Source organism: Delphinapterus leucas, chromosome 19, assembly GCF_059928025.1.
Source record: "Delphinapterus leucas isolate spDelLeu-1000000601 "Yukka" chromosome 19, BTC_Dleu_Yukka2, whole genome shotgun sequence".
NCBI lineage: Eukaryota > Metazoa > Chordata > Mammalia > Artiodactyla > Monodontidae > Delphinapterus > Delphinapterus leucas.
The window spans coordinates 57,869,700-57,897,604 of record NC_143147.1 but is presented as its reverse complement, the minus strand read 5'-3'; the positions used below and the strand labels follow the sequence as shown (position 1 = coordinate 57,897,604).

The following is a 27,905-nucleotide window of genomic DNA, read 5'->3' as shown; positions in this document are numbered from 1 at the left end:
GCCCAGGCCCTGCCCCACAGCTTTGCTTGTGAGTTCAGTCTGAGTCAGGTGTCTGCTGGAGAGCCTGCTTTGGTTTCATGTGAATGTTATTTTGGCAAGTTTGGGGTAATCTCAAGAGTAGTCCCACCTCAAAGGGGTAGTCGCTTCTCTCTGAGCACCTACTGTATGCTCAGCACGATTGACTGTTTGCTGCTACAGTCAGCGACATGGACGGAGGGCCCACCCAGCCATCTGCACCCAGAGCCGTGGGTGTGGTGGCTTGTGATCCAGGCGAGAGAGGGCTCATGGGATTATTTCTACAACTAGTGGAAATCTTTGTTAGTCTAGAACACGTTTTGAATGACTGAAAATTAAAGTAGAATTTGTACTGTAGTTTTTTATGACTGCTGGAAGCACAAAGCATCACATTGACTACACTAATATCCAGTACTGCCTTCACCTCAGCCTGGCATCAGGATTTTTAATGAGTGTGCTTCTCTGAGTCAGCCTTTCCCCCAACAGCAAATTGCCACGCAAAGTAGTAGATAAGGCAGCTCTTTCCAGTACCTTCATTAATGGATTCGCAGTGCAGTAAGTGGCCAACAGACAAAATTCTTCTCCAAGCCAAAGAAAAACCTCAGAAGCAGTTGTGAAGCTGCTGGTCACATGTGTTGCTGGAAAACCCAACACCAGCTCTCTAAATTGGGTCAGGAATGTTTCTGGAATCAAGGCTTCGTGGTCTGTGGGTACAAAAGCAGATCTGCCTATGGAAATGCACCATTTCCTACTAGTCTTAGGATACAGGGCCAGCTCCATAATACATCGGGTCCAGTGCAAAATGAAAGTGTGGATTAAGAAGGCTGCAAAAATCTCCAAGGATATATTGTACAACAAAGGGAATATAGCCAATATTTTATAACTATAAATGGAACATAACCTTTAAAAATTGTGAATCGCTGTGTTGTACACTGGAAACTTATATAATATTGTACATGAACTATACCTCGGTTTTTTAAGAAGCTGCAAAAAGCTTTTCATTTCTTTTGTGGTCTCTCTCTCTCAACCTGCTGCGGTATTTTTGTTATTTAATATCAAGCTTTCTTAGGTGGAGGGGTACTCGTGGGGCAAGTGCAGACTCTCCCAGGTGCCCAGGGTGTCCCTGTCCAGGCCCCGTCCTGGACAGTGGGTGGTCGTGGAGGGGAAGGGGATGTGGGAGGCAAGATGTGTGTGAACTGAGCCTCCACGCCCCAGGCTGTGGTCCTTTGACCCATTGGACCTCATTTACAAGACACAGACTCAGATAAAATGATGAAGGCGATTTCAGCCTCATCTGGGCCCTTCTGAGCACAACGCCTGTTTGACTCACTAACTAGCCACATGCCTGCAGTGGCCCTGTCCACGCAGAAAAGCTTTGTTTCACGTGCTGTGTAGTTTCTAAGTCACCTCAAAGCTAAACATGCAGTGAAAGTGCTTCACTCAAAGATAAATCTCGCAGGGCCTGAGCCCAGGTTGCAGGTGTCTTATTGTTTTTTTGTTTTTGTTTTTTGCGGTACGCAGGCCTCTCACTGTTGTGGCCTCTCCCGTTGCGGGGCACAGGCTCCGGACGCGCAGGCTCAGCGGCCATGGCTCACAGGCCCAGCCACTCCGTGGCATGTGGGATCTTCCCGGACCGGGGCATGAACTTGTGTCCCCTGCATTGGCAGGCGAACTCTCAACCACTGCGCCACCAGGGAAGCCCCGCAGTTGTCTCATTGAATCAGACTTTTGAGGCTCTGGTTAGAAGTTCATGCTAGGGACTTACCTGGTGGCGCAGTGGTTAAGAATCCTCCTGCCAGTGCAGGGGGCACGGGTTCGAGCCCTGGTCCAGGAAAACCTACATGCCATGGAGCAACTAAGCCCATGCGCCATAACCACTGAGCCTGCTTTAGAGCCCACAAGCCACAACTGCTGAAACCTGTGTGCCAACTACTGAGACCATGCGCCGCAGCTACTGAAGCCCGCGCACTCTAGGGCCTGAGTGCCGCAACTACTGCCTGTGTGCTGCAACTACTGAAGCGCGCGTGCCTGGAGCCTGTGCTCTGCAACAAGAGAAGCCACTGCAATGAGAAGCCCGCACACCGCAACGAAGACGAGCCCCCACTCTCTCCGCAACTAGAGAAAGCCCACGCGCAGCAACAAAGACCCAACGCAGACAAAAATAAAAAATAAATTTAAAAAAGAAGGAATAGCTTTATTATATATAAAAAGGAAATTCGGGGCTTCCCTGGTGGCGCAGTGGTTGAGAGTCTGCCTGCCGATGCAGGGGACACGGGTTCGTGCCCCTGTCCGGGAAGATCCCACATGCCGTGGAGCGGCCGGGCCCGTGAGCCATGGCCGCTGAGCCTGTGCGTCCGGAGCCTGTGCTCCGCAACAGTGAGAGGCCCACGTACCGCACAAAAAAAAAAAAAAAAAAGAGAAAAAAAGAAATTCATGCTAAACCCAACAGAAACTATAGTAACGTGGCCTCTTTTAATAAACACCATTGTGTTTCATGAGTTTTATAGAATGTTTTATCATTTTTTAGGGTAAGAAGTCAAGCTGAGGTAAGGTGTTGCTTGAGGTTTACTGCAGAGGAGCAGCAGAGAAAACTGTGAACTACTTAGGGTTTCGGGCTCCTTCCAGTATGGTCTTCATTGTCCTAACCTGTCTTATAGTGGGTCAGGCTGTTGACCTGTGACTTGTGCTCTTTAATAAGTGGCTGCTGGCCTCCCAAAGACACCTCCTCTGAGGGGCAGCCCTCTCCTGAGCTGATGAGCTGCCCCTCCACATACCTTCTCCTGGGGCGAAGGGAGCACCCGCCAGGCTCTAAGTGGCCCTTTCAGACCCATGGTGGTGGCAGCTCAGCGTGACCAGTGGGTAGGACTGACTGGTGGTGTGGACATGGTGCTCTTGGAGCCACAGAAAAGGCAGCCCCAGGTGGGGGAGTGATTTATGAGTCACTGACAAATGTGATTGATTAAGGGCTACAATTCGTTAAAGGTTGTAGTAAAAGTTTTGATATTTCTGTCAAAAATTAGAGGAAACTAGTAGAAGAGAATGATCAAAGTGTATATATAGGCCCATTTAAAGTGCCTTCTTGGCTAAGTCTGCCTCAGGGTTTGGAAAGAAAAGGAATTTTTCTTCCATTTTTGTAAAAGATAAGAGGCATGGCTTGCCATCATAACTGAGTTGGGACTAGAACCCATTGTTAAACTCCCACAGTAATGTGTCCTCCTGCAGGGTAATGCTTGCTTGAGTCCTGAAGGCTGTTCTCTTCCACCAGACCTGCTGGTTGCGTTTCTTAGGCTCTTTCTCCTCTGTGATGTGGCGAATGTACCCTCTCACTGCAGAGGACACCGAGTGTGTCTGTTCAGGTTTCAGGAGGGGCTGGTTGGACATCCCCCTGGGATTATGGGTAACGGGCACCTCAGAGGTCATGTGTCCACTTAGCCACTGCACCCCCCAGCCTGTTCCTCATCCATCCTCATCTCAGTAATTGGTACCAACATTCTTGGCCACACGAGCCAGATGTGAAGCCAGTCGTCCTGCGGTCTTCTCCCTTCTGTGCCCACACATACTGGTGGGTCATCAGGGCCGTTTACTTCCATCTCCCATACCAGTCAGATCCTGGCTCCTTGGAAGCCTCCTCACTGGTTTCCTCATTTCCCCCCTTACCTCCCGATCCAGTCTTGGATGTAACTGTCCACACAGTTCTTCAAATGCAGAAGATCCTGTTGCCTTCCTCCTTGGCAATCACTGATGCTCATAGCAAGTCATCGATGGCCTCAGAGCACTGTCCACCCTGTGTGACATGTTATTTTTATTAACACAGTCATTGCTTTGCCAATCCTGAGATTAAATGATCGGATTGTCTTCTTCTTATTAGATTATCTTTGTCAGCTGTCACAGGTGAATGACAGAGTAACTGGCCTCTCATTTCTTCCCTTGGAGAGCAGTTCAGCCGCTCAGCTAATGTCTCTGTGGCCAGTTGCATAGCTGAAAGGACTTGAAATGATTTTCCAGACATCCCTTGGGATTGCTAACACTAGGGAGGTGGTGGTGTGTGGGGAGGGTCCTCGCTATAAGCCCTTCTGCCCATTGACCGCAGGTGTGGCCACGGAACGCGCTCCTTCTGTCTTTTCTCTCTGCCTTGGAACCAGCAGTATCCTCACTGGAGCCACTGCATCAGCCTGGGCCCCAGAGTGAGGGAAACGTGGAGCAGAGCAGCCACAAGCAGCCACTTATGGGGTGGGTGGATGGTAGAAGCTGGACCCAGATCTTTGCTGTGAGCCACAGAGATCTTGGGCCGTATGTAGAACAGCAGGGTTCAGCCTATGCTGGCTGTCAGGACACTCAATGCTGTGCTCTAGGAACATGGTAGGGAGATACTGTTCTGTGTGAATATTGTTATATGTAGGATGGGACAAATCTTCTTCCCAGGAGAGAAGAAATCCAGAGTACAGAGTATGGTGTCACCACAAACCACAGCTTCTTGGGTCACAGTCTGGAAGCCCAGTGATGGGACGGTGTGTAGGTTTAACAGACATCAACTGTGTTGGGTGAATGTGAGGGCACAGATGTCAGGGTCATTTGTGTGAATGTGGCCATGACCCTGTCCTGTGAACTCCAGAACTGGGGTTGTACTTCCCTGCTTAGCCCGAGGCTGACTATCAGGGACAAACAGACTCTGGAGGAGGGTCTGGAGTTGATAAGAATTGCAGTGAGGTGACATTTCATAACTCTGTCAGGTGTCCCACAAGATTGTCCTTGGAATTTGGTGGGATTCTGAAATGTATAGAAGACAGATAATGATGAGGGTGTGTCCCAGAGCAGGGCTCTCAGATTGTCTGTGGAGAAGGTCCACTCTGAACAAGTAGAAGAGTGAGTGGTTTCCAAACACTCTGTGTCTATGCTCACCTTGTCATGGCTCATGACACAGTTCCTGGCCTGGCTCAGGCCCAGCAACACCTGGAGTGACACAGCCTAGATCATCAAGCTTTGCATGGGACATCTTGAAAGTTTCCAATTTTTTTTCTTTTTCTTTGAAATTACTCAGACCTATAGAAAAGTTGCAAAAATAGAACAGAGATTCTCATTTTCCCGGATTCCCCAAATATTAACATTTACCACACTTGCTTCATTGCTCTGTTTTTTCCCTGAAATTTTTGAGAATAAGCTGCATACATGATGCATTTTTACCTCTAAAATATTTCCATGTGTATTTCCTAAAAAATTTTCTTCCATAACCACAGCCCAGGTACCAAAACCAATTAGCGTGGATACAACACTGTGACCTAACCCACCGGCCTTAACTGGACTTAGCAGCCTTTTACTGATGCCCTTCTTCTAGAGTCAGATCACACATGCATTGAACTGTACTCTCATTTGTGACCGTTCCTTGGCCTTTCTGTGTCTTCTGTGTTGATTTTTGTTTGGTTTGTTTTTTTTTTTAAAGAAGCAGGGTCATCTGCTGGGGGTGAGATAGGAAGTTAGCAGGTCATAGATTTAGGGAGCTGGAGAAAGTTGGGGTTTTTTGTTTGTTTTAATATTTATTTATTTGGCTGCGCTTGGTCTTAGCGGCATGCAGGATCTTTATTTGCAGCATGTGGGCTCTTAGTTGTGGCATGTGGGATCTAGTTCCCTGACCAGGGATTGAACCCAAGCCCCCTACATTGGGAGCGTGGAGTCTTAACCACTGGACCACCAGGAAAGTCCCATTGTTTTGTAGAATATTTGAGGACAGGCCAGTTTTGTAGAATATTTGTCTGATGTTTCCTCTTGGTGAGATCTGGGTTTGTTATTTTTAGCAGGAAATCCAAAGGCGAGGCAGTGTCTTCTCGGTGCCCCACGGCAGGGACACTGTTGCTGTGTTGTGCCCTGGCCATGAGGGTGGCATCTGCAGGCCTTGTCCCATTAAACTTTCTAAAATACTCTTTAAAAACTGAGGGACTCCAGAGTTATCCTAACAATGACTGTCTGAATCGCATTCAGACGTGTTGTTTTAAGTAGGTAGAAATGGAGCCCACTTGTGGGGAGATTTTTCCAACTCAGGAAGTGTGTCTGAGTAATCTGTGCCACGACAGAGAAGGATGACAGGAGGCTGGGGGACATGGTGGCTGTCCTCCCCCAGGGCCTGCCGTCACTGTGGATGCTGAGGTGGAAGGCTGCTCTGCTGCACTCACCTTTCCGAGTGGTGCTGTGGGGCCAGACCACTGTTCCTGCCTGTCTCGTCCTCTGTGGGGTAAAGGGTATGGGAGCCAACCTCTTCCTGAGGCCACCTACACCTCTGAAGTGGCCCAGTTGGACTTGGTTGTAGGGAATAGTTTGCCTAACTGGTTAATTGTTTGAACTTGCTTTGCATAGAGATATCACTAAATTTGACTTTCCGTTTGGTTGGAGGCTTATTTCAATGTGGCTTATTTCTGCCTAGCTGTATGATGTTAGTGTTGAAGTATTTGCAGTAAGGCCTGGATTTGTATTGATATATAAAGAACAGGTCTTCACGGACTTCCCTGGTGGCACAGTGGTTAAGAATCCGCCTACCAATGCAGGGGACACGGGTTCGAGCCCTGGTCTGGGAAGATCCCACATGCCGCAGAGCAACTAAGCCCGTGTGCCACAGCTACTGAAACCTGTACGCCTAGAGCCCTGCTCCACAACAAGAGAGGCCACCGCAAGGAGAAGCCCGCGCACCGCAACGAAGAGTGATCCCTGCTTGCCACAACTAAAGAAAGCCTGGGCGCAGCAGCGAAGACCCAATGCAGCCCCCCCCAAAATAAATAAATAAATAACAGGTCTTCAGAATCCTTAGAGCTTCTTTGTGAATCTGAAAATTCAGAGCTCTAGACCCAAGCCATTGGCTTGCATATCTCATTTGTAAGAGTTTCCATTCCAAGAAAAATGCCTGTCACCAAGTATAGGAGACTAAGAGAGAGGTGAAGAAAAGGATATTTGCAACTCTGAATCCATATTAAAATTGTTAATGTTTATTCAAGTAAAAGAAGCTTAGTTTTTGTCAGGGTCCTTGCCTAAGGTTGAAGCCATCAGCTGTTGTGTTGCTTCAGTTTTGACTTGTGGCTCAAGTTGCACGGCTTCTCAGAGGTGCTCAGTGCCTGGTCATGTTTTGTTTAGGGGTTTGCCGTTCTGCTTTCTGCGGTCTGGTTTTTCTTATTGTTCATTTTAAAATCTTTCCCTTTTCTCTGTTATTTTGTCATATTTCTCAGAGTTCTCATAAACAGATGCATGTTTTTATACTGAACTTTATTACAAATCTTTCAGGATCAGTTAAAGTATTTTTAAAGAGCACACGGTGTTAGGTATTGTGATGGTACGAAGCAGCGTGAGACCCAGGCAACATGCTCTTAATTTCCCTAATCAGTATAGTATCTTTTAGGCTCTTAAACCCTTTCCATGACCTGAAGTGCTTCATGGGAACGAGGACCAGCGTGCCCAGATGTAACAGCCTCTTGGTGGTGGTGTGGGGGAGACAGAGATCTGACACTCACCTTGCTTTGTCTGCTGTTTTAATGTTTTGCTGCTCTTTTTACTTTTGTGAAACAATTAATTAAAATTATCCCACTATTTTTTTTTTAACATGTTGGGTAGGGTGGGCTGGGCTACCTAGTCTCTGTAATTAAGCTTTGTTTATTTTATTAATTTATTTTATTTCTTTTTGGTTGTGTGGCATGTGGGACCTTAGTTCCCTGACCAGAGATCCAACCTGGGCCCCCTGCAGTAGAAGCATGGAGTCGTAACCACTGGACCGCCGGGGAAGTCGCTATCCCACTGTTTTTTTATTTCTAGCTTAGAAAAGTCAAGCAGTGGCCATTCACATTCCCTAAAGGGGAACAAGGATTTCATCACTAATGGAACTCCATAGAGAACTCAAACACTGTTTTGATATATTTTGCTTCGAATGTAACCTACATAGAAAAATCGGTTATAATTATAACATGGCTGCCCAGGTAAAGAAATACACCATTGTTAACCCAAAAGTATAGGAAATGTTCTGTGAACCCCCTGGCATGTTATCAACATTTTACCAATTTCTGTATCCATCTACAGATGGCTTTTTTAATTAAAAAAAAAACCTCTCTATTGAAGTATACTACATATACAGAAGAGTGTATGTTTCATACATGTGTAACTCGATGAATTTTCACTAATAGGAACTCACCCATGTAATCATAACTCAGATTGAAAAACAGAAAGTTACCAGACTACCTGGTTAGCTTTTAAATGTGTTTTATGGCTCATACACGTATGAGAAGTTCATGCTTAGATGCAAACAGAGATACCATTTTCACCTGTCAAGGGGGTGGGGTTAGTGGCAGTGTCCACTGATGGCCGGGACACTCTCACATGCTGTCGGTCAGAGGCTGTCAGCAGGTGGCCTGACAGTGCCTTGCGTTGCTTTAGATGCCCTCTGTGCCCTTGGAGCCTGAGGTTTATGGATGGCGCCTGTGCCGTGGAGACGATTGTTGTCTTTAATTGGAAACTTTGGGAATAGGATACTAAGGAAGGAAGTCCTCCCATGTGGTGGTGCTAGCCCTGAAGGCAGCGCTCAGCCTGCGCTGAGGTCTGTCTGCGAACAGACCCTGTGGGTGACACTGAGGGAACGTGTAGACTGAGGGCCAACATGCAAGGTGTGGTCCTATTTTGTGGAAAGCAGAAATAAACCCCGGGAGACATGTAGGTACCCCTTGGGGGAGGGAGGAGTCCCATTCTCACATTCCCGTGTTGGAATTGTGCACAGTGCTTTGTTGCTTCCGTGGCACGTGGAGGACAGGCAGGTGGGTGTGCTGCTCCTCTGGTTCAGTCTGGGCTTCTGTGAGTTCCCAGGTGATGACGGAACGAACAACACAGTGGATGGTGAGTGTCCAACTGTAGGAAAAGCAAGTACTATAGACATCTTACAGTGGGGCTGAAGGTAGTTTGGTTTTTTCATTTTAATAAACATTTGAGTGTTTGATAAATATTTGAATTCATCCTCATGGTACTCTCAGAGATAGATGCTGTCATCTGTTCTGTGGATGAGGAAACAGGCACAGAGAGGTAACTGCTCTGCAGGATCAGATGCCCTCGTGCTGGGTGATGATGCTTGTTCTAACAGCCTGGCCTTCCTGGTGAACAGTGACTATCGCCTGAGGATGGGAGCTGGGGAACTACAAATGGGAGGAAAAGGAGGAAACTTCCTTACTCCTGTAATTGTTATATATATTGTGCTAGAAATTAAGGCCAGTGGGGTCTTAATCCCTTTCCTTTCTAGGCCTGGAGTTGATTATTCAGATCTCATGCTAGCGACAAAGGGGCAGCTGCAGTTGTGGGCTTCCCATTCGTTGTATTCATGTGATTTGCTTGTTTTAATTACCTTTTTAATGTATGAAACTGGGTACTTGTTCATTAATTCCAACAAGTGTGTACTGAGGGCCTTCTCTGTATATACCAGGGACTCTTCTGGTCTCCAGGTTATAGCAGTGAACTGAGCTTTGTTCTACTGGAGGTTGTATCCTATTGGGGTGACAACAAGCAGAAGTGGGGTAACATAGAATCATGTGGCCGGAGTGAAATGAAGAACAAGGCGGCAGCAAGGGCAGGGTGTGGGGCGGTCAGGAAACCCTCGGATAGGCAGCCGAGGGGTGGGAGGGGACCCCTGGGTAGTGAGCAAGAGGAGGAACGGACAAGAGGCAGGGATGTGGGGTCTGACCCACAGTGGGGTGGGGGCCACTGGGGTATTAAAGTGGAGGGAGGACAGCATGAGAGAAGGACCTCGAGAAGGAAAGGGCTGTGCCCCGAGGACAGAAGAGACAGAGGCTGGCCTTTTTGTATCTTTGAACACCACGTGCAGATCCTGCTGTTTTAGAAACACCCTGGCTACTGGCTGCAGACAGACTAGAGTAGGAACCTGAGAGAAGGGCTGGACAAGAGATGTCATCAGAGGTAAGCAGGTGAGGGGCATGCCTGGGGCACCTCCTCCTTGTGATGGGACCTTCCATGCACTGCGGGGTTAGCAGCATTCCTGCCTGGCCTCCACCTACCCAGTGCCAAGAGCACATCTCCAGATCCCAAGCCTGTCTCCAGACCCTTACCCAGTGTAGATTAAGTGGTATTTGAATCTTTTTTGAGTCTCCTCTCCTGGTTTTTTTTTTTTCCTGTTGAGTGGGTCTAAGTGATGTTTTTGCTTACTAGTGTTTTTAAATCATGTGATGCCTCCTTTGTGTTTCCCTCATTAATCGACTTGTAACATGTGAGGTGAACTTGAAGTGGGCTTCTCTCCGACTCTTCCACGCAAGTCGAGGCTCCAGTATGTTAGGGGACACTCGGGCTCTGCGACCTGTTGTGGATGGGGCATCCTGCCCACCGATCGGCAGATGGGCGCTGACAGTTGGCTTTTCTTTTTTAGGTGCACGTTCAGGTTCCCGAGCACAAACATCAAGATCACATTCACTGCCCTGTCCAGCGAGAAGAGGGAGAAACAGGAAGCGCCCGAGTCCCCCGTGAAGACCGTGCAGGCTCACATCTCGCCGCTGACCATCAACATTCCAGACACCATGGCCCACCTCATCAGCCCCCTCCCCTCCCCCACAGGAACCATCAGGTACACAGCAGCTTCCATGGTAGACGGGGTCACCGTGGGGTCAGGGTGTGCATGTGCCAAGGTGGACATGACCCTGTCCAAATTTCAGTCCTTGCCTCTTGCGTGGGACATTCAGAAGCCATCGTACGTCACAGTAGTGGGCAGCAGCGCACAGCAACGTCTTCTTCCTTCCCTGGTGCTGACCTACATGGAGAGGGAGATGTTGAGGGCACTTAAAATATTGTTTAGTTTCTGAGCACTGTTTGCTCTTAGTTTCCTGCATATGAAACACAGTTCACAAATGTTCCTTGTTTTCACTTGTGGATTCTTTTATTTGAGTGTAAGTTTAAAGGATAGATGATTTGTCTTATTGGTCTAAAGTGTGAGGTGGGTTTTCAGTTGCATTTTGAGTTTTTTGGTTTCCTACAATTTCATGCAAATTCTGATGACTTACACTTTGGATTACTGAGTTTGACCACAGTGAGGTGACAAACTTGTTTGTCCTGATGTCCTGAGAGAGACTGGGAGCCTCAGGAAGTGGAGGATGGTGCCTTCAAGGCGTGCTCTCCACTGCATAACCCGCGCTTTCAGGGGGCAGTAGCTGAGGGTCAGGTCAGGAATTGCCTGGGACCAGCAGGCGTGACCCTGTCCTAGAGTCAGATGGTCGGTCCTCCTGTGTTCTGTTGGGTCTTAGAAGAGTGAAGTATGTATTCAGGCATCTTCTTCCATGTGACTCACGTTAGACTTAGGTGCAAAAGGAACACATTTACTTCTCTTGAGAGCCAAGCTCCTACTGTCCAGGTGTGTCCACAGGGCATGGCTGGCAGGCAGAGAAGGCCTTGCCTCGTCCACTGGGACTGACCCCTACATGTAGCAGAGCAAGGAGGGCACAGAGGGAACACGGGCATCTCTGGGTTGTAGCTTTCAGTCGGACACTTCTGTTTCTTATCTTAAAAACCAGCATGGACAGAAAGGTATCCTTCTGGAAAGGCCTGGAAGGAGTGTCGGGTAGACTCCGGCTGTACGCTTGCTTGGTGATATGTGAGTGCAGCTGCTCTTGGGCCCCTTCCCTGCCCCCTGCCACGGCTGCTCTGCTGAGGATGCTGCCTCTGTCTCTCCCACTTGGTTGAATTAGTCTGTGTGTGACTAGATGGACCAGGTGCACTACCTGTGCACCAGGTGAGTGTGGCAGTGGGTAGGCAGAAGTCAGCAGCCGGTGGCCCGATTTTTATTCAGCACCATGTGAAAAGTGCACAGAATTCACAGAGGAAGAGGAGAAAGCCCGTGTTTACCCACGTGGGACAACGGCCCACAGTGGAAGCAGCAGCCTTAGGGTCAGATCACTGACACACTGCCTGGCCATGTGGAGACAGAAGTTCTGTGGGCGCTCAGGGAACTGGAGGTGGTTGGAAACTTTAGGGATTGGGTCAGGAGCTGATGCAGTCTCTCCTCACCCCCTGCCCCATCTTCATCCTGTTTTCCTTGCTCATCCCCTCTCCATACCCCACCGCCAGCACTGAGCAGCAGAGCACCCCCCTGTTGAGACAGCTCACGGTGGTGGAGCCCACCACCACCCAGCCAGTGGGGCCACTCACCACATTGGCCCTTCATTTATGTTAGCTAGTTTTAAATCATAAAGCAGGAGTTCCAAGAGTGTGGTCCTGCCATCTGCCTTGTTCCTCTCCCCCAGTGCTTTAAGAGTTGTTCCTGGCATGCAGTAAACACTTGTTTCGTGGGTGGGTGCATATACTGACGGTGCATGTTCATGGTAGAGAGTCCAGTAGTGTTCGGGGGTGCCAGGTAATAGTGTGTTGTTCCACCTCCTGGGCCCCTCCTTTCCAGTTCAGTTTTTTGGAGGTAACTACTGTTTCTTAGGTATTTTTTCCAGAAATTTTCTATACATTTGCAATACTTGACTTTTTTTTATCCAAAACATAAATGAGATCTAACCATACATACTGTTCTATAACTTACTGGATTTTTAAAACAGTCTTATCTTGGCATCCTTCCATTTCAGTAGCTTGTTCTCTTTTGTAAAGTATAATACTGTACAGAAAAGGGAGAGTAAGTTAAATACATAACTTGGTGAATTATCACAAGTGAATGTGGCTCTTAATCAGCAGAGATCAAGAATCAGAACATTCTCAGCATCATGGCCAAGGCCTACCTTGTGAAAAAAAAAAAGTGCATGTTTGAAAACAGGTTCCTGTTTCTGATTTCTGGGTGTTCCCTGTGAGCCCCTCACAGCCTGTGTGTCTGTATCCACGGCCTCCTCCCCTCTTTGTGCGTCCTGTCTTCAGCCTCGCTGCTGTCCCCCTCTCTTCAGACTCCCCCTGACCTTTCCGGTGTAGCTGGAAGCCATGTCCTTTGTTGCAGCCTGTCCTCAGCTCCCTAGTGGGAGGGGGCGAGCAGAGCAGTGGTCTGTGTCCCTCTACCAGGCTGAGCCCTGGAGCCATCATGCATGGTTCTGTGTCTTTGGTAAGTTCCTAAGATGACACATGTGGAAGCAAATACCTGATTTCTTAGGGTGATCTTAAATTTCACAGAGTTAATGAGTCCATTTTTCCATGGAAAATGCTGAAGTTCTCTTACTTTTAAAATTTGTTTTCCTTGAAATAAGAGTCAGTTATTGAAACACAGTGTGATGTACGTTTTACCACAGACTAATAGGAGCAACCTTTTCTCGCCCACAGTGCTGCGAATTCCTGTCCATCCAGCCCCCGGGGAGCAGGGTCTTCAGGCTACAAAATGGGCCGTGTGATACCATCTGACCTCAATTTAATGGCCGACAACTCACAGCCAGAAAATGAGAAGGAAGCTTCAGGTGGAGACAGCCCAAAGGTAAATGTTTTATAGCCTCGAAACAGAACCCAGGGCCTGTTGGGGAGCCAGCTGTCCTCACTGCATTGCCTGCATGTCAAGGAACACCCCCCCAGGGCCTTTTGAGAAGTGCACGTCTGCACGGATGTTGGGTCATTGCTGAGCATGTTCTCAGTGCTGGGCACTAGAGATGCATTCTTTTGGTCATTCAGCACTGGGCCCTCCTTGGTGGCAGCTATGGGCCCAGGTGCTGAGAGCTTGAACCCTTGGTCCTCACAAGGTCACTGCCTGGTGTCCTAGGAGACCACTCTTGGGATTTAGTCCTCCTGTCCCAGATGGTGAAGGTTGCACACACACATGTCTGAATGTACATGTGAACACATATGCACACAAACACACACTTTAGAGAGGACACATCAGCCCCCCTTTTGGATGGTAATTATTATTATTTTTTTAAATTTTATTTATTTATTTAATTTCTTTGGCTGCATCGGGTCTTGATTGTGGCATGTGGGATCTTCGTTGCAGCACACAGGATCTTTCATTGTGGCACGCAGGCTGTTCGTTGCAGTGCGCAGGCTTCTCTCTAGTTGTGGAGCACAGGCTGCAGAGCGTGCAGGCTCAATAGTTGCGGCATGCCTGGGCTCAGTAGTTGTGGCGCTTTGGCTCAGTAGTTGCAGCATACAGGCTTAGTTGCTCTGCAGCATGTGGGATCTTAGTTCCCTGACCAGGGATCAAACCCACATGCCCTGCATTGGAAGGCGGATTCTTAACCTCTGGACCACCAGGGAAGTCCCTGGATGGTAATTATTGATGGCCCACAATAGGACCCTGCCTATTTCTATTCTTTGACCCAGTAATACCCCTTCTAGGACTTCATTTAAGGGAAATGGACAAAAATCTCAAAACAAAAGTTCATATAAAACAGAAAATTGAAAGCAACCTAAATGCCCCTAACTGAGGGAAGAATGATTAAGTAAGGGGATATTATGTGGCATAGTTACTGATATGGAAGTGCTCCTGATGTAATGCTAAGTGAAAAAATAAAACCAGGCATGGTATTACTTTATGTATTGATAAAATGTGGTATATTCGTGTCATAGGACACGTCATAGCCATGGGAATGGATAAGCCGTGGCTGCGCACTGTCTCTCCACAGCAGCCAGGAGCCTCTTGCACAGGGTGCTGGGCAGGGGCAGACACAGAGGAGCACCCTCTGTTGGATTCCATTTTTGTCCATAGTCCATTTGCTTGTTTAAAACCAGGCAAAACTAAACTGTTTCAAGATGCATTCTTAGATGGTAAAACTCAGGTCACAGTAAGGTTATGATTAGTATAAAATGTCAGGAGTAGTGGTGGCCTCTCTGGGAGGCAGTGGGGGACGAGGAAGCTACTGAGACGGGGGCTGTGTTCTCTCTTGACCTAGTGTTGGTTGTACTGTTGTTCACTTTACAAAAATTTGTTTTTACCTGATATGGATGTATTATGGGCTTTCCTGTCTGTGTTATGTTTTTCAATATAAAAAAGCTTTTTAAAAAAATTGAAATGTATAGAAGAAAGATAACAAGGAAACACAGCAGCATAGGCACAGTGAGGAAGGCTTTGTACTCTCACCTGGTGTGGGCTCCAGCTCAGCCATTCCACTGTCCCTTTCCTGTAACTCAGCGTGAGCTCACTCGGGACAGACAGGGCAGAGCCTGGCCCAAGTGCTCAGGAAATATCAGCTATTTAAAAGTGGGTGCTGGGGACTTCCCTGGTGGTGCAGTGGTTAAGAATCAGCCTGCTAGTGCAGGGGACATGGGTTCGAGCCCTGGTCCGGGAAGATCCCACATGCCACGGAGCAAATAAGCCCGTGTGCCACAACTGCTGAGCCTGCCCTCTAGAGCCCGCGAACCACAACTGCTGAGCCCGAGTGCCAGAACTACTGAAGCCCGCGCGCCTAGAGCCCGTGCTCCACAGCAAAGGGAAGCCACCGCAATGAGAGGCCCGCACACTGCAACGAAGAGTAACCCCCACTCGCTGCAATTAGAGAGAGCCCGTGCGCAGCAGCAAAGACCCAATGGAGCCATAAATAAATAAATGAATGAATAAGTGAATGAATGGATGGATGGGGTGCTAACGGACTTCCCTGGTGATCCTGTGGCTAAGACTCCCAATTCAGGGGGTCCGGCTTCGATCCCTGGTCAGGCGACTAGATCCCACATGCTGCAACTAATAAAAGATCCTGCATGACGCAGCTAAAGATCCTGCACGTCACAACGAAGATCCCACGGGCCACACCCACATGCCACAATTAAGGCCTGGTGCAGCCAAATAAATAAATATTTTTAAAAATAAAAAATGTAAATGAAAGTGGGGTGCTGGGATAACAGGTGGTTCAGTCTTCCAGTGCAGAGCACATGCCCACGGCCAGCTGTCAGGACTAAAGTTAGCCTTTAGTGAAGGTGAAGCCTGCATTCCGTTCTTTGGCACTTCACTTTCCTTCCTCACCCATCCTACAGTCCTCTGCTTGTCTGCCTATTTGTATTTATCTCTAAACAATATCTAAATTGTTCATTTCTAAACCTCATATAAGGAGTATCATCTTGAATGCTTTCTTTTGCAGCTTACTGTTTACATTCAGCGTTACGTTTTGTGGTTTCTCCGTTGATATGTGTATTTCCCAGTTCACAGCAGAGGTGCACCGTCTCCCCAGTGGCTTTGTGCTTGTGTATGGGGTTCTGAGTTGTCACAATGGCAAAGAGCCACTGGTGGCTTTGAGTGCGCTGGGACCAGGAATGCCAACATCCTGTGGTGTGCATGGCAGCCCTGCACACCTGAACGATGCCTGCCCAAGTGCCTTGGACCCCGGTGTGGGAACCCTGCGTCTGGCTTCTGGTGCTCTCCTCTGAGTGGGGTTTTCTTACAGGAGGAGCCTCTTGATGGACACTTGTTTCTGAGTGGTCCTCACTCTGGCGCTGGGGTGTTCAGCATTCTTGCCCCATCTCCTTGTGTGTATGAGGACCCCACAGGGGCCTGAGAGAGGGTGGCTCACTCCACCCTTTGCCACCACTGTCCTGGCCCAGCTCTTCACTTGACTGCTAGAGCCACGTGATGGGCCTCTGGCATGGTTTAGTATGCATGCTGTGGACCCTGCTGAGGTGAGGCAGCTTTTCTCATTTTCTTATTCTTTCCATTTCTACCATTTGGACTTTTTCCTTATGTGGTTTTAATGTTCTTTTTTATGCTGCTGTACATGCATCCATTTGCTTCCTCCCAATTTTCCAAATGCTTTCCCATCATATTGTATTACTTTTTTTTCTTCCCCCTGCCACGTGGCTTGTGGGATTTTAGTTCCCTGACCACAGATCAAACCTGGGCCCTCAGCAGTGAGAGTGCAGCGTCTTAACCACTGGACTGCCAGGGAGTTCCTCCATCATATTAGATTACTTTTATAGGAAGGAAAACCAAGCATTATCGTAGGAATGCTCAAAAATGTCAAGAATCCTGAATTTTAGTAAATTTAGTAAAAATTTTGATAACTTCAGTACTTTTTTTTTTTTAACTTGAACACAGGATGATTCAAAGCCACCTTATTCCTATGCACAATTAATCGTACAAGCAATTACGATGGCTCCTGATAAACAACTCACCCTAAATGGAATTTATACACACATCACGAAAAACTATCCCTACTACAGGACTGCGGACAAGGGCTGGCAGGTAAATCCATTTCAGTTGTTGTTAAATGTTTCTGTTACATGTCTTGTAGATGCTGGTTGGCAAATGGGAAGAGAATTGAGCTGCTCTGTATGTAGCTGGGGCACAGGTGGAATGAGATGAGTGAGGGCCTCTTGTGCCGAGAAAGGAAGAGGCCTGCTGTTGCCACGCTCTCTCTGACCTCCTTAGTGCAGAGTGGGAGGAATAGTGGTTCTAGAAGAAATCTCAGCACTGTTTCTTTCCCAGTGTGGAAAGGTGTGGATCGTTTGAGATGTTTCTCTTGGACCAGTGCAGTTCATGTGTCTAAAGTGAGGGAGAGTTAAAAATCCTGTCCATCCATTTACTTTGGCATTCTTCTGTCTTCCTTAGCTATACGTCTGCTGACATATGTAGCTTTTTGAAGTTTGCACAGAGATGGTTTTCAAACTGTTTTACTGAGGAACCCTTTCTTCAAAAGATAACCTCTTCCAGTTGGCCAGTGTACAAAACAGATGAACACAGCACTGCCCTGTTTCAGTTGTCTACCTGTACTTCCAGCCTATTCCTAGGCTGTCTGTGAATCCAGGCCTCCTCAGAGGACACTTTGAAATTGGTGCATAGTATTTCCATTGTTTGGCTTTTTCATTTAGTTTAATTTTTAAACCTCTACATTGTGTATGTTTTCCCTTGTTCTGCGTGTCTGTGTTATGTGTTATGTGTGGCCATTTACTAGGTGTTTAGCAGGACCTCACTAATTCAGACAGTATGGGAAAGGGTAAGTTTGAAGTATGGAATAGTAAAAGCATCACAAAAGAGAGAAGAAACATACATTTACATATTTTGAATTTATTAAGTAACCAGGAATGGCTACAGAATTCCTTTGAGGCTTAATGAGTAAATGATCCTTTGAAAAATGCATGTGTTGAACCATAACCATAATCAAGTGATGTGGGCGGGGTAGGGGGGTAAGCCATTCTGTTTAACGGAAGGTAAAAACTTTTTTCTTCTACCTGCAGATGTATAAACATGTTGTAATAAAAAAGTGTTCCAGCCAAATCCTGACTATTTCCTCTGTAAGGGGTCTTTAGTCGTGTAAAGACTAAAGGTACAAAATGAGACCTAGCCTATCCTCCTGGCTTGGAGCATCTGTGCCCTGCCCGCCTTCCTGTTCACAGCAAGGTGGCATTTCTTAGTTGGCCATGAGGGAAACAGTGGCTCGGGAGAACACTTCCGTATCCAGCTACCTGGCAGTTCTCTTAAGATGATGTACAATTAGGTCCCAGCAGTACTTACCGTATTTTAATCTGTAACAGTGAGCTTGTGCTTCAAAGAAAATGAAAAACAAAAGAAGTGGAAGCAGGCGACAGTCTATATCCATGTCCATGTCACACAGCTCCCTGGGCACAGGCAGGTGAGATCTGTCACACAGTCCTGTCCAGGAGCTGTGTGTAGAATTCTGATGATTTGAAATGCCAGTGAGCTGGGTTGTAATGGGAGTGAGTGTTTCTGAAAAGCCTGGCCAGACTTTCAGTGGTGTGTTTCCCTTCTGGTCGTATTTCCCTGTGCTTTGTAGCATCCATTTACGAGAGAACTGATTCCGTGCATCACAGGGTTTTCTTGCTAAAGAAGGCTGGAGGCTGAAGGGCGACCTCCTCCTGGCCTCGGGGTCCTGGGGAGTGAGTCAGTCAGGAGGGGCCGTGATCACAGAGAGGCGAGGCCTGCAGAGGTGACCCCTGAGTACTCTGATTGCTGCTGGCTCCTGAAGTGACTTCACAGCCCACTTAGAACTGAGAGTTATAAACACCCTCTTTACTGAACTGTCATTAACGCTTGTTTTTATTGAAACATCTTCTTTTCTGTCCAGATAAAGGTTCGTAAGGGTGACTGCGCCTCTTGCCTGTGTAAGGCTGTTCCTGGGACATTTCACACCTCCTGCTCCAGCTATTTTAGCGAGAAAGGGCTCTCTTGCTCCAGCCCTCCTTTAATTCATGGATATGCACTCAAATTCCTGTCCTCAGCAGTCCTTGCTCTCCCCAGCATGCCCGCATGTGTCCTTTTCTGTCATGGGACTCTCTGAGCTGCCCATCCTCAGGGACTGCACTTACAGACTCTACACAGAAGGCTCATTCCCATTCCCTCTCTCCTGGCTGAAAACAAAAAGCTTTCTATTTTGCAACCTTGTTTCATAAAAGACCCATATCCTTTTTCTTTTGAGAAAAAAACCACAAATAACTGTCAACCAAAACAGCCCATTTTTCAAGTGTGGATTTGCAGACTGCATCCTGCCCTCCCCAGTGGGGCAGGGGAGATGGCAGTGCCATGCTTCTCGGAGCTCAGGTCCCGGTGATTGAGCCCCTTGCTCTGCCTCAGTTCCTAAGATGACGCCTGTGGACACTTCCCACCATGCCAATTCTGAGCACTTAATGGAAATCCATGGCTCCTTTCAGACTTACTTTTGGTATTTTGCAGTCTACCCATGCCAAAACTTTTTGATTAATCCGGAGCAAATTTGAGTATAAAGCAAGATGGTCTGAGTAACACTAGCTGGAAAGATGGCATCTCTTTTGGTTGCATACTTATGCCAAAATGTTTTACTTTGTTATGACTTATAATTTTACCCTGCTCAGAATTGAGGTATTTGTTGTGACTGAAAAGTTTGAGAATTCTGGAGCTCTTGGCCTCTGAAAGGACCAAAGCTGGTTTCTGAAAGTAGAGGGAGTGACTTGTGCTCACCCGCACCCTGGACTCTCCTCTGGAAGGTCCTTCCCTTAAATTTCTTTACAAGTCCTTACTATGCTGAATACACACTGGCAAATGCTCAGTGCTGAGTGGGACTAACAGACACAAACTGCCCATGAGAAGTGTAGGTTATGGGCAGGAAGGCTGGAGGTGCTCAGGGAGGACAGCACAGAGCAGGCACGAGTGATCAGCTCTGCGCCTTTCCCCTTTGTCAGTTGGGTTCTGGGAAGCAGCCCCTACTGGGGAGAATTTGGGGGAAAGAGAATGTGCACAGTATTGCAGATCCTTTTCTTCGTATTTAGTTTTAAATAATAACCTGCCTTCTCTCTGAATACTTTAAAATAACTTGAGTCACTGGAATTTAATCAGTGTGGTTTAAATGTATATAGCTTGGTTTGATCAAATTACAAAGGCCTTAAATTACCTTAGAAATACAATTATTTATTCTATCTGTGTATACATTAAATATCTCTTATTTACCTCTTCATGTTTTCTAGAGTCTTGTTGGCTGGAGAATCACAGGTGACCAGTAATTGGGCTCATTTGTCTGTGAGATTGTTGTCAGAGCGCAGAGGAAGTTAGACTCTCTTTTGATGGTGCAGACTGGGTTCTGTTACATTTTCAGAACAGGAAATAGCAACTCCCTGACCTAAGGACTTAACTGTACAGTTTGTCTGTGGTGTGAGGGTTAACGGAGCAGCTGTATTGCTGATCCTGGTCCTGACCTTTGTCAGTGGGTAGAAATCCTAGTGCCCACTCCCCTGAAGTAGCACTTCCTGCCTCCAGATTCCCACTGTGCTGACCTCCCTTTCTCCTCCTAACAACATGCATGTGAACCTACTTCACCTCAGTCAGTGCAGTTCCAGCCTTCACTTGAGGCTCGGCACCTCCCTTGTCACATGTCACCTAGCACTGTGCCTTAGTGGTCACTTCTGAGCTCCCATCTGGGTGCCGGCCTCCCATGGTGCAGTCAGGAACTCAGGACCCTCACCCACAGTTCACAGTGAGAGTGTCCTCCAGTGTCATGATCTGGGCTGGCTTTTCTCAGTGTTTTTTCTTAGAATCTGCCTTCTACTCCACACTCGAAAGGTCTGAATGCAGATGGGGAAGGATTGCCTTCTCTGTCTTGATGGGGCCACCAATAACAGATTCGATTTTCTGGAGGGATTGGTGGGTGTTGGTTGGTTATCAGCCAAACCCTATGATAAAACGTCATAGCAAGCATCTGTGGTTATGCATATATTCTAAATCTAATATACTACATCTACTTCTAAACAATCTCACAAATCACAGACATAGCTTAGCCTGTCGCTTCATGTTGCCAATGAGGTGACTGACATCCATGGGCATTGGTGGTTCGTCATGGCCTGTGACTGGTCTGGTTCTTGAATAGTCCCTTAGATTGGTTGTAAAGTAGTATTTGACATGTTTTGATTTCTGAGCCACCTCTGGGAATTCAGAATTTCAGGTCGTGACTAGCAGTTCTATTAGAAAGTTAGTTGGAGAACTTAGAAATGATTTTTGGATAGCCAGAATTTTAGTTTGGGTTGAAACTTTATTAATTTTAAATTTAAGCATTAATGTAAATGCCGAAAGGATCTGAATGCAGGACTTCCATCCAGCTTTTCCTGACCTTTCGTAGATCTCAGATTTCGGTGCATCAGGGAGCTGTCCTCAAATCACGTGTAAACTGTGAGCTGAGCTTTTTGTAATAGAAGAATGGACTTAGGAATTGAGAAAAATTTTCTCAATGTGCCTCACAATATTATTTTGAGAATCAAAGTATATAGAAGTTCTTTTACGGGAAGATGGTGTCAATAATATTTCTCAAACTTTGGCTCATTTTTTCTTTGCTGGTTTGCCAAATACCTTATGCTGGATTAATTCATTTTAAAGGCTGTGACAGTTTCTATAAGCTAATTTTGTGCTCAAAAAAGTATTTTAAAGGAATAGTGGATCTCAGCGCTGTCCGTCTCCAAACAGGGAGAGGTCACAGTGATAGCCCTTGATTTCCTACCTGGTAAAAAGGTGGAAGTTGACGTTTTTCCTGTTGGAAATAGCCTCTTTCTGTGTGGTGTAGATTTCTCACCCCTTCCCCATTCCCCAGTTCCCTTCCTTGCCTCCTGGTGCCCATCCTGCCATGCTGTTCACAGTGCCCTGTGTCCTTGTGTCTTTTCCTCTGTAGAAGCCACGTCGCAGCCTCTGAGTAGTCACACCCCGCAGCTCCTCCTTCACTTTGGGGAGGGCCGGTTCCTTCCAGCACAGAGCTGCAGGACCTTTGCAGGGCACTAAAACTGGGGCACATTTTTATTTCTCAGCAAAGAAATATATGAATTCTACGTATTTTTTTATGTTTCATAGAATTCAATTCGCCACAATCTCTCTCTGAATCGTTATTTCATCAAAGTACCACGTTCCCAGGAAGAACCAGGCAAAGGCTCATTCTGGAGGATAGACCCTGCCTCTGAAAGCAAATTAATAGAGCAGGCTTTTAGGAAAAGACGGCCTAGGGGCGTGCCTTGCTTTAGAACCCCTCTGGGACCGCTCTCCTCTAGGTAAGGAAAAAAGACAAACAAAAAGACCTCATTTAATGGTCAGTAAATTTACCTTTGATGTATTGGTAAATTTTCCTTTTGAAAATGAAGGAATTACCAAATGCATTATGGTTAAATGTTGGGTTGGGGATTTGGAAAAAAAAAATGTTGGCTGCCACCCATGTATTTTTGTTTCTAGTGGTCTGAAACAATTCAGATTATAAAGTTTTACTTAAACTTCGTTCCTGTGTAACACTGCTGCTGCGTTGAATGCATAGTGTCAATACGATGAGTCGGCAATAGCACGATGCCACGTTGATGAATCATGTTTTTTCCTTTTTCTTGGATGTGAAAAGCTCTTTAAAGCTACATCTTAGCAGCTTAAACTCAAGATTGGTTTATACAGTGTTAATTGCCTGATTTTAAAAGCCATATTTTTAGCTCCATTAGTAGATTTCTGTTTTTAAACAAAAAAAAGAAATGACTGTAATGTTAAGTCTTGAGCCCCAGCCGGCTCGCTCGCTGCTGCCTCCTGCTGCCTGGCTGTGGATGGGAGCTGCTTAGGGAAGCAACCAGTCCCGCCCCATGCTGTGCAGCCTGTGCTGGGTGTGGAGCAGCGGCGCCCTGCATACAGTGGCTCTGTCACAGCCATGCCAGCCTCGCTAAGTGTCCATCTCAGGTCACAGGCATCACACCTAAAGTAAGACTTAAGGAACTGTAGTTGGTTGGCAGAAGACAAATGACATCTTTGTTTTTGCAAAATACGCCTATTAAAACAAGGCAGCTTTATGAGTGCTTTACCTGTAAAAATCCACTGTCTTCTTTTGGTCATACAGAAGTGCCCCAGCCTCTCCCAATCATGCTGGAGTGCTGTCTGCTCACTCCAGTGGCGCCCAGACCCCTGAGAGCCTGTCGAGGGAAGGTTCACCAGCCCCTCTGGAGCCCGAGCCTGGTGCCTCACAGCCCAAACTCGCTGTCATCCAGGAGGCACGGTTTGCCCAGAGTGCACCAGGTGAGATGTGCAGAGGGCAAGTGTGGTGGGAGAGGGGTGGGTCAGATGAGCATGTGAGCCAGTCTCATCAGAGAAGAAATAGCAAGAGGCCTTGGATCCTTTGCACCTTGTGCCTGATACTTTCTGCATAGTACCTGAATGTTATTTTATAGGCTCTGAAAAATTAATTGCACTGTGTTAAAAAAAAAAAATCAGTCAACTTTTATGACTCTGTGTGTAGGTGCCTGAAAAATTTTAGAATTAACCCGTTTCTTAGTTGCTTCATCATTCAAAAATCTATGAGAAAGATTCCCCTCGTAAAGAAATAGCATAAATTAGACGAAGTAGACATTAGCAGCAAAAAAAATGTCTATTTAATGAATAGGTGAGCATTTCTCAGTGTACTTATAAAGTCGCAATGTAGAATAAAAATATGTGCCCTGGGGGATTAAAAAAAAAAATAGTGTGAAAATGTGTCCAAAGTAATTCTGTTATGGTTCCTAGTTGGTTGGCAAAATGTGCATTTTGGTATATTGGAATTCCTGGCTGTGCTGGCAACACCCCCCCTGCCAGCCCCCATTCCTGTTGCTGGAGTCCAAACGCCCAAATCAGAAAGAACAGAGACTGGCAGAGCTGCTGGCTGCCAGCTCTGTCTCCACACTTCCTGCTCCTCTGCACCCATCATAAGATGGAGACTTTGATCTTGGGGAACATGGCCCCCTCCTTCACGCTTCATTGGGCAGCTTCTTCCCATATCCTGTGTTGAGGTTTTCTTTTTCATGATGAGAGAACTGTGGGAAGAGGTGTTGTAAGAAATCTGAACAGGCACTTCCCTGGTGGTCCAGTGGTTAAGACTCCATGCTTCCACTGCAGGGGGCCCGGGTTCGATCCCTGGTCAGGGAGTACTGCGTACTGCATGGTGCAGCCAAAAAAAAAGAAAAGAAATGTGAACAAAGCAGAGATTGCCATTTTAGCAGTTAGATATACATTAAATATCCCCATTAAATATGTCATTTCTTTCATCATGAATGACTTTATTATTACCAGGCGAAAGGGGCCATGTCCTGTTTTCTTAAATCAGTCTGCATGTTGCTAGTAAGGGGTTGTAGTTAGTTGGTTTGGGATGTTTGAGCCTCACCCCCACTCCTGTCCTTGGTAGGCTCACCTCTGTCTAGTCAGCCCGTCTTAATCGCCGTGCAGCGACCACTGCCACCGACGATCAAGCCTGTTACCTACACTGTCGCCGCCCCTGTGACCACCTCGACCTCCCAGCAGCCCGTCGTGCAGACGGTTCACGTCGTCCACCAGATCCCAGCGGTGTCTGTCACCAGCGTGGCCGGACTGGCCCCGGCAAACACGTACACCGTCGCAGGACAGGCCGTGGTCACTCAGGCGGCCGTGCTGGCCCCCCCTAAGGCAGAGCCACAAGAGAATGGAGACCACAGAGAAGTAAAAGGTGAGCAGCGGAAGCAGTCACTTCGGGCAGCTTTTCAAGCTCTTAGAAACCCGCCAGCCTCATTCATCCTGACCCCCTTGCTAACATGTTATGTAATGTTGTGCTGGAGCAGGGCTGCTCGCCGCCTGGTTTGTTGTACTTCAAACTAGTGAGATTCTTGTAAGCTACCCAGTAATATTAGTTGGTGTCATGTTTTCTCTTTTCCTTTTCTTTGAATTTAGTGAAAGTAGAACCTATTCCTGCGATTAGCCATGCCACACTAGGTGCCGCTGGCCGGATCATTCAGACGCCACAGACCACCCCTGTCCAGACGGTCACCATAGTGCAGCAGGCACCTCTAGGTCAGCACCAGCTTCCAATAAAAACTGTAACACAAAACGGGACTCACGTGGTGCCAATCCCCGCCGCCGTCCACGGCCAGGTGAATAATGGTAAGCAGTGTCCTCCGTGGGTTACTGGGTGCTAACAACTTGAGCAAAGGTCCTCTGCTGTCCTTTTATGAAGTGTGGTGTTCAAGGTTTTCCTTCTGTTACAAGTTTTTTGTCAGAAGAAATGTTTGCATTTCTAAACTATAGGAAACTGAATAGTGCTATAGGATACCAGGGAATTGGCTGTGGGAATTGGCTCCCATGTGATTCCCATTGGAGGAGCCATCTGAAGAGAGAAGCATTTCTAAATATAGTAAGTCCCCTACATATGAACAAGTTCCATTCCAAGAGCGCGTTCTTAAGTCCATTTTGCTCGTAAGTCCAGCAGTTAGCATAGGCACCCAACTAACACAATCGGCTATGTTGTACTGTACTGTAATAGGTTTATAATAGTTTCCACACAAATATATTTTAAAAAACACAAAAAAATTTTAAATCTTACAGCGCAGTACCTTGAAAAGTACAGTAGTACCAGTACAACAGCTGGCACACAGGGGCTGGCATGGAGTGAACAGGCAAGAAACGTTACTGACTGGAGGAGGGAGAGGAGGTGGGAGGTGGTAGAGCTGAAGGATCGTCAGCAATAGGAGACGGAGGGCAAGCTGCAGTTTCACCCACGCCTGACATAGATGGAATGCACATTTGCATCTTGAAAGTTTGCAACTTGAAGGTTTGTATGTAGGGGACTTAACTTATCTAGAGAGATGAAAATACTCCCACCTTTTGTAGACATCTGGGTGTGGCCTAGAAGCAACCTGGGGGCTGTCCCAGCTGATCTGTCCAATGGTGGTGCCCTCCCCTGGGGCAGGGGTGTGCTTGAGAGTATCTGATGGTGGAAGGGGAGAATGCTGGTCTCCTGTTCTCTTTGCTCTGAAAGCCCTCTGGAGCCCCGTGCACATAGCTCCCACGGATGTTCTGACATGGACGAGCCTAAGGGAGCTTGGCTTTTAAACCAGAGGACAGAGAACCTTCTTCCACCCAGTCCCGTGGAGCAGTGTGAAGGGTAGGAGTCCAGCTGGCTGTTAAGTCAGCTCAGGAGTTTGGGCTCCTTGGAACTGGTGTTCAGACGTCTTTGCAGTGAGTCTTCACCCAGGCATGTGGAGTGTGCTTGCTGTCCACACACGTGGGCTGTCGTGATTCAACTACAGGACTCCAAGCAGTAGAATCAGAAGCTACTGGCTCAAAGTAGCTCTCTGTGCTCAGAGAAGGTTTCTTGGAAAGAGGGTGGGGAACAGAAGGCTTAATAGTGTTGACCTCTGAATCCTTCCTTACTGAGCTATGAAGGGACAGAGACCTGGGACAGACACCTCATGTGATTCCGCTTCCCCCTTGCTCCTCCCCAAATTTAATGGACGAATAATATCTGCAACCTTTTCTAGGGAAGACTAACCACTGAGAGTTTTTTGTTTTTAAGTAATAGGTAACATGCCACTTGTGGATAAATTGAGAAGTTTGCAACCAGTTGCCCATTTAAAATGCTTTCTTCCTCAAGCCCGGTGTCTCCTAAGTAACTTAAGAGTTTTTCAGGCCTCATTCTTCTTTTCTTCATGAATAACCTGGTTGTTACAGGTGGTCCAGATGTGGCAAACCTGGTGGCCCTGTGTGTGGCTGTGAGCAGGTGGTGTCAAGAGGTGGACAGTCTATTTCTGGTCAGAGCCATTCTTCCCTGTCTTAAGCCATGGTGTAGGCTGTTGATTCCCAGATACCATGTGCCTTAGAATCACTCAAGGCCTCCCTCCCACAGTCCCCAACTGAGCAGGTCTGGCCTGGGACCCAAGAATGTACATTTCCCACATGTTCCAGACCTTCTGAGAACTGCTGTGCAGGTCAGGGCCCTTTTATGGCCACCTGTCTAAAGAGTTTGAGAAACTGTGTATCCCTTTCACATATTTAAATTGGTGTCTAAAATTTTTCTTTATAAATTTAATAAGCAAGGAATTAAATTTTCCACTATTGAAAATACTGATGTTTTATTTTAAAATATTTTTTTTAATTTTTATTTTTGGCTGCACTGCACAGCTTCCAGGATCTTAGTTCCCCAACCAGGATTGAACCTGAGCCCTCAGCAGTGAAAGTGCGGAGTCCTAACCACTGGACCACCAGGGAATTCCCAATACTGATGTTTTAAAATAAAACTTATTCTTTTAAACGTGCTCCTGGCTCTGAATACTGCTCTGATTTGATGCCCCTTCTCACCCACATATCAGCACACAGACAAGCAGGCTCACCAATCCTCGTGGCTCAATCTCATGTCCCCCACAGATTTTGTGCTAGTGCCACATACTTTATGCTTAAATGTCATTTACTGAGTACATCTTTTCTTTGCAATAATAAAATGGAGAAATACTAAAGATTTAATTGTCTGTGACTATAAGGATTCACTTATCAATTGTTATAACTATAGAATTGATCAAAACCAAACTTATAATTCTTTAAAAATTTTATTTGGGAATTCCCTGGTGGTCCAGTGGTTAGGACTCTGCACGCTTTCACTACCATGGACCCGGGTTCAATCCCTGGTCAGGGAACTAAGATCCTGCAAGCCGCATGGCACAGCTAGATAGATAGGTAGTATTAAAGATGCATTTTTCAATATATCTGGGCTTTAAAGAAAACCACACAATTATTGTATTATATTGACAATCACTGCTGGGAGCAGTAGGCAAAGTGCTGGGTCAGCCCTGAG

The 27,905-nt window shown here is 46.9% G+C and overlaps 1 protein-coding gene across 4 annotated transcripts in view; it reads left to right on the top strand.

Moving 5' to 3' along the window:
* Positions 1-27,905, top strand: part of FOXK2 (forkhead box K2) — an 86,316-nt gene that overhangs the window by 31,505 nt on the left and 26,906 nt on the right. For 3 of the 4 annotated variants that reach the window (XM_089901489.1, XM_089901487.1, XM_022589221.3), the window contains exons 2-8: positions 10,400-10,594; positions 13,267-13,414; positions 16,949-17,095; positions 22,172-22,365; positions 23,181-23,356; positions 24,495-24,791; positions 25,013-25,222. In XM_089901489.1, coding sequence (XP_089757615.1) covers positions 10,400-10,594; positions 13,267-13,414; positions 16,949-17,095; positions 22,172-22,365; positions 23,181-23,356; positions 24,495-24,791; positions 25,013-25,222 — 1,367 coding nt within the window. Of the gene's footprint in view, positions 1-10,399; positions 10,595-13,266; positions 13,415-16,948; positions 17,096-22,171; positions 22,366-23,180; positions 23,357-24,494; positions 24,792-25,012; positions 25,223-27,238; positions 27,373-27,905 lie in introns of those variants that run through there. The other variant, XM_089901488.1, reaches the window with a different exon arrangement.